The following is a 10633-nucleotide window of genomic DNA, read 5'->3' as shown; positions in this document are numbered from 1 at the left end:
TCTCTGTGCTTTGCTGACCCTGCTGCCACGGTCCACGAGGGCAAGGCCGTGCTACCCGATGGGGGGGGAGGGGGGACACCGAGTGCTGGACAAGCTGGTGCATCCAGGGTCGGCCATGAGATTAATGGATCAACATCCATCACACAAGACACAGAACACAGAACAGGTCACGTACGGACTGGGCGATCGAAGCCCGCTCACAGGCACTACCGAGGCCGACCTGGTCCCCCTGCCGAGAGCTGTGCAGCACCTGCCCATTCCTGGGGATGACACAGCCCCCGGGGCCGCCACGGCCAGCTGCCCACAGTGACGGGGTCCTCAGATTTAGAAGGCGTACGTCAGAGGGACTGGAGAACACCGAGGCAGGACCGGCAGCCGCAGGGGAGCCGCCCCGGATGTCTCAAGAGCTCTGCGTGGTCCTCGTGTGCCCGCAGGGCTGACAAGCACCCATGACCGGGCTGCGGGGCGCAGGGGGCTCCCCGGCACGGGTCAGGGCACCCGGTGGTGGACGGCATGCGAGCAGTGAGTGCCCTCTCGTCACAGCTCCTCTGCTGTCCTCCCTGGTTCTGGTTCCACTCTTCCTCCGGCCTGGCCCTCGCCCCCTCCAACCAGTCTCTGCAGATAGAGCTGCCCGGGGCCCCCGCAGCCTGAGGAGGGGCCCCTGAGCACAGAGCGGGGGTCTCGGCCTGACCACCCCATGAGCTCACCTGAGCGGAGGGGTGGAACCCAGGGGACAGGCCGTGCACACAGATGTGACAGGGACGCACGGGGTCAGGGCGCGGCCTTGGATGCTGGCTGGTGGGCACACGGGGTTTCCCGTAGTCGCCTTGCACTCTGCCAACGACTCACAGACGTGCTCACGTCTGGTACGAACCCCGTGGCCGCCACCGGCCGGCAGCACCAGGACAGGGAGGATCCTGCGTCCCTGGACTTGACCCAGTGGGGCCCCCCGTGAGCAGGGCCCCCTCACGACAGTCACGGCTCCTGCCCCAGACGCCCCCCTTCACCACGGCCGTTCTTTCCAAGTTTTATTACCAACACAGGGAGGGACGAGCACGTCCACAACGACCGAGCGTCACTACAAGACTCAACCGGACAGAGACGGCAGGCCCGCGCTGGTGCCTGCCCCAGTCTGCCCACCGGGCGAGGGCGGCCGGGCAGCGGGCACACGGCCCCGGAGCCGCCAGAGCCCAGGATTCTATTTCTCCTTCTCTTTCTGCTCTTTTTCTTTCTTCTCCCGCTCCGCTTTCGCTTCTTCCTCCTCATGGTTCTTGATAAGCTGCTCCACTTCCTTCTGCTTCAGGACCCTGATGACCGTCTTCCCATTCTCTCTCGTCAGGGTGGCGATCTCCACTGCAAGTGAGCATGCGCCTGCATTACGGGTGGGCACCTCGCCAACGGCTCCCCAGCCCAGGCGCCCACTGCCAGCTGTGCTGCTGCTCCCGGGGACACGCGGGGGGGGGGGGGGGGGGGGCGGGGGGGGAGGGGAGGCTCGCACACGTACGCTCAGGCATACTTTTGCACAGGTACTCCTGTCAGCTCTCACGCGTCCTGACAGCGACAGAGCACCTTCCATCCTGGGACGTTCCTGTCAACTCTCCTAAGTGTCCTCCTCACCCCCCGCAACCTTCCCACTCGCCCTCTGCCACTGTCACCAACCACTGGCTCTAGCTGGCCGGCCATTAGCTGTGATGACCAGAAGGCACCTCCACGTCCCTGTTGGAGCCCCTGGAGGTGCAGTCAGAGTCGCTAACCCGTAATCACATTCATTGTTCACGGACCATTGAAAACTCTTCAAAACATAGGTATAAAAAGGTCTTTCCAGGACCAAAGGCAAGAAAAGTAAACTGATACCAAAGGAGGGATTTTTGAGCAGGAGAAACCACAGAGGGCAGTCCGCAAGTAAACTGCATTTTCTAAGGACACCAGGAGCTTAATTATGCTAAACTGAATCAATCTATTAATTTACCACAATTTTTGAAAAATCCTTATTTAGAAATACTGTTTTATATGATCACATGACTTACGCTAAATAAAGTATTTAAAACTGCAAATATGGGATAACATAAGAGACCAGTGGATTCAAAAGAACAGAGGACATCACGACTCCTGCAAAGTCGTCCCTGGATGAAGTACACCATCACCACCGTATGCAAACACACACACCCACCAGGCAGCCGAGGAGCTGGTCAGTTAGATACGAAAAGTATCTGCCTCAAACAGGTCTGTGAGCACCGAGAAGACTCAGGCCTAAGTCCTTGCGCTCAGAGGGTAGTGTGGGCTTACGGTCAGGCCCAGGACCCCACAAGCCCGCGCATCCTCCCTCAGGAACAGGTTAAGGCCACTCAATCGCTCTCTCACTCAAGTGAGCCAAAGGGAAGAGTGGACACCAATTACCTTTTTCAGCCGAGAGTTTACTCACATCCATGGTCTTGTTTAGGACTTTGATAGCTAAAGCAAGTGCGGACTTCAGAGTCATTTCTCCTTCTTTGTAGTCTTGTTTTAACATCGACACCGCTGCCTATGAAACATAAAGGAGAATCAAAAAAAAAGTTTCCTTTAAATTTCTGGAACATGGACGGGTCAGAATAATAATGGCTGAACCACCGTGGGCACTGTAACCAATACCCACACTTCTAAGGGCAGGGAGGACAGATGGGGTGACAAGGGGGTTGTCGCTCTATGAATGGGGTCTGTAACCTGACCTCCCCAGGCCTGCAAGGGGCCCATCACATAAGTGAAGGGGTCTGAGAACTAGGATGTAAAAAATAATTACATCCCATTTCCAAAACTTCCCACTGAAAATCAGCACTTCCTTTAATTATAAATGTAGACAGTAAGTCCCAGTAGTATTAGCAGTGCCTGTGACTTCGTTACCAACAGAAATCCAATGTTTTCGCATCACAGTAAGGGTGCGGCAGCTATTCTAGAACAGTTTATACTCATGGCTACTTCAAAATTATGGGGGTTACTAGATCTTTTGGCAGATTTTATAGCAACCCCCAAAATACTCACAGCACTATTGTTTCCGATGCACGTGGCTTTCCATCCTCCATAATTCCCACTAGGGTCACTCTGATAGAGCTGAAAGCCATAGTGCTTGTCCCAGCCGATGTAAAGCAACGAAACACCAAAGGGACGTTTTCCTTTAACAGCAATGACAAACAACGTATCAGCCATCTGAATCTCGTATCACTATGGTTACCTGACCCCACGAGCAGGACCAAAGCGTCCTCTGTGAAGTTAAGCATTCATAAACTGCTTTGTTTTCTGAACACCACAGCTAAGCTCCAGCCAAAATTCCACTTTTGTCTCTAGGATTTGGACACAGCCAAGAAAAAGAATAGAGACACAGAGGACCAGTGCTGAATTTCATTATTATGTAAAATGCAATTTGTTTCCAGATTTGAAAATGGCATTATGGCCTTCCAGCATCTATTAATAAAACATAGGACAATCTACATAGTGGAAGCCAGTAAATTGGTGAAGCAGGGATTTATGCAAAGTATTTTCTCATTTCGTTTTCAATTTCTTTTTATTATCTCAAAAAGGTTATGATTCATAAGATGGTTTAACTTTTTAGAATACAATGTTCAAAAAATTCAGTACCTCCAAACTGTGTATAGGCTTGTTTGATATCACACAGTGCTGTGACCAACTGCTCACAAGGAATTGGTTCCTGATACTGTAATAAATACCTACAATAAAGAAATTGGCATTTTAACAGACTTTTCTCTAAAACATAGACACGCCCTAAGCAAAATACCCTCTGAAAGAGATCTGTGCCACAGGGACAACCCCACCGTCACCTGTAATTTGAAGAGGTGGGGAGAGCGTAGCCACAGCCTAATACCCTTAAGGTTTTACAGCTTTGGTTTAAAAAAACTTTAATTTTCAATGAACAGACTTTTTAAATGATTTAGCTCTTCACAGGAGTTCTCCTCAGAAACATGGAAACTCATTCATTTATGTATGTTGCTATTTACGACCATACCTTTGAGCAATGAGCCTCAGTTCATTCGTGAGAACGTTAGCATCAGAAGTTATGCCCGCCACGCTGCAAGCCATGTCCCTGGAGGAGAGGACAGACGTTATCGGTAAGCAGGGAGAGGTCTGCCACAGGCGTTCAGCACTAAGGTACAAGTTGTCACAAATGCACCACGATGCTCCACAGGAGCTGCACGATGACAGACTTTCAACTTGATGTCATTCCACATGAAAAATAAAGGCTCCCATAAATTCTTCAACAGATGTATTTCTCATTACCACCCTGGGCACAGGCAACAGGCAAGCACTAAAGCAGCTAAAGTGAGCCCAAGACTTGTTGACAGACGGAAAAACAGGCTGCTCCACGTCCTCCCGTATCTGAGCCCGGCGTGATGGGGGTGAAGGGGAGGGACCTGCAGGAAGGGTGTTCTATGAGTCTGCCCAGCAGCCAGGACGAGGCCGGGACTGAGGATCCCAAGGGATCACCCCAGCGAGCCAGCAGACAGTGGTGCTGTGCACAGACAGCATCCCTTGGGATGAGCCTCCCAGGAATGCCCCGTGCCAGCTGCAAGGTCCTGCACCGCCGACTGTTAACAAACGTCCCCGGGTGTACGGGGCTGGCTACACTGTTCCCCGACCTTGGGGAGGCCTGGCGTTTGGGAAGAGTCAGCAGAACTCCACAGAATTCCTGAGTACCCATTCTGAACAAGGCTCTGAGGGCCTGCTACAGGCCACTGGTGAGTTTATATTCATTATGGTTCACTGAACTACCATGACTACTCTAACTGAGACCCAGAGAAGTTAAACAAGCAGCGTAGGGTCACACAGCTTCTAAATCAACCCAGATCCGAGTGACGACCAGCCTGGGCTCCTGTCACTTCACGATGTGGGCCTCCACTGAGTGCTTCGTTCTATACTTAAAAAGAGAAACATGTGGTTCCTGGGCCCCAAAGAGGTTTTAACAATAAATTAAAAGCAAAATCCCCAGAGATAAACACAAACTGTTCAATTGTACCATGTCAAGGGATAGCCCTCCTGAAATACGTACAATGGCACTTATGTGAGAAAGTGAGACATTTTACACTCCCTTCCCTCAGATCTCACTTACTCATTCAGTTTATAAATTTTTTCAGAAAAAAAGACTTCATCAAGAAGCTTGTGGATGTTGCGTCTTTCTGCTGCAAGCAGAACACCATCGTTTGCTAGGATTCCCAAGCAGGTGCCTGCATGTCCAATGGCTTCCATGGCATACTCAACTTGGTACAAGCGACCTACAAGACACAAGCAGTGAGTCACCAAGCAGCAGCGCTCCTAAGGGAAGCAGTGCCAACACCGGCAGGCCACGGACAGGAGTCCCGCTTTCACCCTTCTAGGAAGCATGTGACCAACCTGGTGACCGCAATTAGTCCAAAGTACAAGAAGAACGAACAACTTAGCAAGGATTTAAAAGGAAAGTTTGTAGGCAGGGGCACTTGGCTGGCTCAGTGAAGCACATGATTCCTGATCTCAGGGTCACGGCCTTATGCGGACTGTAGAGATTACTTAATAAAATTTTTGATAAAGTCTATAGATTACCCGCCCACCCCGGTCAAATTCTAAAGAAATCTTTTTATTTGAAATATCTTAAACAACTTCCATTTTACCTTCTGGAGAAAATATGGTGGTCCTGGAGTCATATCTTCGAGACTGCAAAGGAAAAATATGGAAGTGATTCCTATCCACCAGAAGTAGGCTCCCGCAAGTCCACTAACCACCTCATAAAACAACCTGGCAGGCAAAGCTCAGTGTGTGGGAGGAAACGCTTAAGCAAGAGGACACCATCCCAGCCCCTTTCCCTTCCATTCCAATTTTCTCATGCACATCTACAGGTACAAACAATAGGATTTATCAGGCAACAGCTTACTGGCATGTGCATCACTCACCATGTTTTCTGAGCTTTACAGGATTCCTGTAAAAAGAGAGTAAGATCATTATTAAAATGAAATTTACAATTAAGGAGCATTTTCTGACTTAAAAAAACAAACAAACCCATTTTGTTCACTGCCTTCACTCTAACATTTATGCTGCAGCAGACGCTAGGATACCAACACAGGGAATCCGGATCCCCTTCCCGCAGAGCTTCCTGCTGAACACCGTCTGGTATTCAGGTGAGGGAGCCAGACAGACAATTATACAGCAATGTGGAAACAGAGGTGCTAGGGGTACAGTGGAAGAGGGATGGGGAAAAATCAAGAAGGCGGAGGCGCCTGGGCGGCATAGTGGGTTGGGCGTCTGACTTGGATTCAGGTCATGATCGCAGGGTCCTGGGATCCAGCCCCTCAGTCAGGCTCCAACTAGGCGTGGAGTCTGCTTGGAACTCTCTCTCTTCCTCTGCCCCTCCTCCACACTCGTGCATGCATGCTCTCCCTAACAAATAAATAAATCTTAAAAAAAACAAAAAACAAAAACAAAACTAAGGGGCGCCTGGGTGGCTCTGTGGTTGAGTGTCTGCCTTTGGCTCAGGTTGTGATCCTGGGGTCCTGGGATCGAGTCCTGTGTTGGGCTCTCCATAGGGAGCCTGCTTCTCCCTCTCACTGTGTCTCTCATGAATAAGAGAAATAAGTAAAGTAAAATCTTTTTTAAAAAAAAAAAAGAGTCAAGAAAGTATATTTTGAGAAATACAAAAAAATGAGCTCAAATTAGAGATGGGCGAGGCTGAGAACCATTAGGCCTTAAGAAGAAGAGCAGGGAAGGGAGAAGCAGGGTGCAGCCCGGGCAGGGGAGAAAGCCTGCTCACAGGGTACCGAGACAGGACAGCTCAGCAGGCCAGAGACAAAATGCTAAAAAAGGCCAAAGAAGCTGGGGAGCTAGGCAAGGGTACAGATGCCCCCAGAGCCCTGAATGCCACGTAAATGGGCTGAGGCTTTCCTGGAGTGATGGGGTCCCAACCTAGAGGTAAGGGCGGCTGTGTTAGGGTCATTACTGCTCCTGCTAAAGAAACGCTGCGGCTGGGGATCCCTGGGTGGCACAGCGGTTTGGCGCCTGCCTTTGGCCCAGGGCGCGATCCTGGAGACCCGGGATCGAATCCCACGTCGGGCTCCCGGTGCATGGAGCCTGCTTCTCCCTCTGCCTGTGTCTCTGCCTCTCTCTCTCTCCCTGTGTCTATCATAAATAAAAATTAAAAAAAAAATTTAAAAAAAGAAACGCTGCGGCTGGGCTCAGCGTGATTTAGCAGAGCTGCCAACTGCGGACTGCAAAGCTCATTTTCCTAAAAATCGCACAATGTCAGAAATGAAGACTGGAGACATCAGCTGGCGATCCAAGCCCAGACCCCAACCCCGGGGGGCCGGCGGGCGCAGGTCAGACCGCGAATCTTCTGTCTCGAGCACCGGGGCCCCACAGGAAGACCGTGGGCCCGAGAGCCACAGGGGCCGGTGGGCACTGACATCACCTGCGGCCGCAGAGACTGCAGGTGAGCGGTCAGGGAGCAGCTGCAACAGGCAGGGGGAAGGTCGGCGCGCCGGGGCACCTGCTGGGTGCGGGTCCCCCCACGTGAGCCCCAGCCCACCAGCCGACCACCACCCGGCCCCGGCCCGGCCCCGCCCCCTGACCCCGGCCCCAAGCCCCGCCCCCTGACCCCGGCCCCGCCCCCTCCCCGACTCCAGGGCGGCCCGCCTGCCGCTGCAGAGTCACGCACCCCGGGCGCCCTGGCGGCGGCTGCAGGCCGAGCCGGCTCTGCCGCGACGCTCACGACCTGCCCGGAGGGAGGGTGGCCAAGCTCCCGCGGGCGCCCAGGGGCAGGGGCTCACCTGCGGGACACACGGAAGAGGACAGACCGACGCCGACACGCTCCTCGCGGAAGAAACCTCGCCGGCGCTCCCGAGGCCGAGCGGCCGCTGCCAATATGGCGCCTGCGCGTGCGCAGAACACGGGGCGGGGGCGGGGCCGGCGCGGACCCGGAAGTCGGGCGGCGGGGGCGGGGGCGGGGCTCCCCAGCGCGCGGACCCCCGGCCTCCGCCTGTGCCGCAGTCGCGGGGCTGGGCAGCCGTCCACGTGCCGTGCCCCGCCGCCCACGCCGCCCCCTCCGCGAGCCGCCTGCCGCTCCTGCCTCGCGGGTCCCTGGGCGGCAGCGCGGCCTGTGGTCCTGGGCGGCGAGGCTGGGGCCCGGCGCGGGCGCTGAGCGTCCTCCCTCCTGGGGGACCTCGGAGGCGGTGCGGACGCCCTGCCTGCCCCCCGCCCCCCGCCCCCGGCCCCCGCCCCCCGCGCGCTCGGGGTGAGCCCGGAACACGGCCCAGGACCCGCCCCGGGTCACGGCGTGAGGGCCCCCACCCCCGCGGGTCACACCCCCAGGCCCCACCCCCGCGGGTCACCCCTCGAGGCCCCCATCCCCCGCGGGTCACCCCCCCCAGCCCCCACCCCCGCGGGTCACACCCCCGAGCCCCCACCCCCGCGGGTCACCCCTCGAGGCCCCCATCCCCCGCGGGTCACCCCCCCCAGCCCCTACCCCCGCGGTCACACCCCCGAGCCCCCACCCCCGCTGGTCACACCCCCGAGCCCCCACCCCCGCGGGTCACCCCTCGAGGCCCCCATCCCCGCGGGTCACCCCTCGAGGCCCCCATCCCCCGCTGGTCACACCCCCGAGCCCCCACCCCCGCGGGTCACCCCTCGAGGCCCCCATCCCCGCGGGTCACCCCTCGAGGCCCCCATCCCCCGCTGGTCACACCCCCGAGCCCCCACCCCCGCGGGTCACACCCCCGAGCCCCCATCCCCGCGGGTCACCCCTCGAGGCCCCCATCCCCCGCGGTCACACCCCCGAGCCCCCACCCCCGCGGATCACACCCCCAGGCCCCTACCCCCGCGGGTCACCCCTCGAGGCCCCCATCCCCCGCGGGTCACCCCCGCCAGCCCCCACCCCCGCGGGTCACACCCCCGAGCCCCCACCCCCGCGGGTCACCCCTCGAGGCCCCCATCCCCCGCGGGTCACACCTCCGAGCCCCCACCCCCGCGGGTCACCCCTCGAGGCCCCCATCGCCCGCGGGTCACACCCCCCAGGCCCCCATCCCCCGCGGGTCACCACCCCCGAGCCCCCACCCCCGAGGGCGTCCTCAGGCCCAAGGGTGACTTCCGAGTCTCGGGGAATCCCGCACCCTGAGTCCCTGTGCAAGCTGAGGGAGCTGAGCAGGAGGGGACAGGAGGGTCACGGAGGGACACGGGATGGGCCAGGGGAGCAGCAGCCAGCGCTGGGGAGAGTGAAGGGCGGGAAGGAAGGATGGAGGGAAGCATTTGGGGGCCCCTCTACCAAGTGTTCCTTTTTCTGCAGGTTCCAGGGTGTGAAGGCACCGGAGGCTGATCCTCTCCCATCCCAGGGTCCCCCTCCTGGCGGGAGGCCCCGCCCCGAGTCGGGCTGCACCTATGACCGCAGAAGTGACCTCCTAAGGCTTCCAGCGGTCAGTCAGAGAGAACACATTTCTGTCTTGTGCCCTTGGGACGGCGGTTCCTAGAACAGGGGCAGGTGTCCTGCCACCTGCCCAACGAGGCCCCAGCATCACCTGCCAGGCCCGGGTGTGACCATGGTGCCGGGCAGTCCAGTCGCAGTCAGCGCATCTCCCAGCTACCCACTGTCCCTTCATGTGTCTTCCCAGCAGAGGCCCAGGCCCTCGTGCCCTCGTGGGGGGAGACCAGCGGGCCCAGTGCTGCCTGCCAACCTGCAGGATCCCGGAGACCGTAATGATTGAGGCTTCGGCCACCAAGGTTCAGATTATCCCCCCCCCCCCCCCCGCAATCCCCGTAGCTCGAGCTCAAGTGTGTACCTGCTCCTAAGAGGACGAGGTAAGAGCAGCAGGAAGGGAGGCTCTGTAGCGTGGAGGGAGGGGCGCCTGCACAGAAACGGACCCTTGCAAGAGCAGAGGCCGCTGGGCGCTCGGTACCGATCCCCAAATCTGGAAGTGGGTTTTCTCCTCTATGGTGGGAAGGACATTGCTGGGCACTTGTGCAAACGCATTCAATCCAGCAGTGTCCTGAGGGTGTGCAAGCGGCCTGCGTGGAAACAGGTCCTGAAGACAGCGGGAGGTACGTAGTATTCAATTTATGATACCAAAGAGGTATTTTTTTCTAATTTGTTTTTAGTAGTTTCTACACCCAACGTGGGGCTCCAGCTCACAACCCCAAGATCAGGAATCCCAGGCCCTACCACTAAGATGGCCAGGTGCCCCTGTGCCCCCAGAGTCTAAAACTACGTGGAACCAACAGCCTGGAGATAAGGACAAACACGGGGTTAAATATCAATGCAAGGCCGTGGGTGTTTAAACATCAAGATAGTGGCCCCCAATGTCTGCGTTAGGAATTCAGGGAGGGAGAACCCATGTTAGTGGGAGCAAGTGAGAAGGGAATCTGTCAAGTTTCACAGTGTAAGAGAAAGAATGATAGTCTAGGAGTGGAATCCAAGATTCGGGTCATTTTTCTGGTCCCCAATTTCCTGAATGGTCAAACTAGATAAAAAAAAAAAACAAACAGTGTGGGGTGCCCAGCTGGCTCAGTCAGTTTGATCTTGGGGTAAAGAGTTTAAGCCTCATGTTTAAGATATTACTTTTCAAAAAATGATAAAATAAAATCTTAAAAATATATACCACACCTTAAATTTCAGAAGCATAAGTCATCTCATTTGATC

The 10633-nt window shown here is 56.2% G+C and overlaps 2 protein-coding genes across 3 annotated transcripts; one reads left to right on the top strand and one right to left on the bottom strand.

The window, feature by feature from the left end:
- Nucleotides 1-1015: 1015 nt before the first annotated feature.
- PSMA4 (proteasome 20S subunit alpha 4) lies at nucleotides 1016-7914 on the bottom strand. 2 transcript variants are annotated; one of them, XM_025986045.2, is made up of 9 exons: nucleotides 7776-7914; nucleotides 5910-5935; nucleotides 5631-5673; nucleotides 5096-5258; nucleotides 3995-4072; nucleotides 3610-3698; nucleotides 3016-3146; nucleotides 2398-2521; nucleotides 1016-1353 (listed from the first exon to the last, which is right to left on the bottom strand). In XM_025986045.2, the coding sequence occupies exons 2-9, from the start codon at nucleotides 5910-5912 to the stop codon at nucleotides 1199-1201; spliced, it is 786 nt and encodes a 261-aa protein (XP_025841830.1). In that variant the 5' UTR covers nucleotides 5913-5935; nucleotides 7776-7914; the 3' UTR covers nucleotides 1016-1198. The 2 variants fall into 2 exon arrangements, with proteins under 2 accessions (XP_025841830.1, XP_072605269.1); XM_072749168.1 differs by lacking the exon at nucleotides 7776-7914 and adding an exon at nucleotides 7418-7513.
- Nucleotides 7249-9899, top strand: LOC140596480 (uncharacterized). Its single transcript, XM_072745110.1, has 4 exons — nucleotides 7249-7325; nucleotides 7451-8239; nucleotides 9287-9413; nucleotides 9609-9899. The coding sequence occupies exons 1-4, from the start codon at nucleotides 7249-7251 to the stop codon at nucleotides 9699-9701; spliced, it is 1086 nt and encodes a 361-aa protein (XP_072601211.1). The 3' UTR covers nucleotides 9702-9899.
- Nucleotides 9900-10633: the final 734 nt, after the last annotated feature.

The sequence above is a fragment of the Vulpes vulpes genome, chromosome 2, assembly GCF_048418805.1.
Source record: "Vulpes vulpes isolate BD-2025 chromosome 2, VulVul3, whole genome shotgun sequence".
NCBI classification, from domain to species: domain Eukaryota; kingdom Metazoa; phylum Chordata; class Mammalia; order Carnivora; family Canidae; genus Vulpes; species Vulpes vulpes.
Note: the sequence above shows the minus strand (reverse complement) of the source record. Positions and strands in the feature narration are given on the sequence as shown.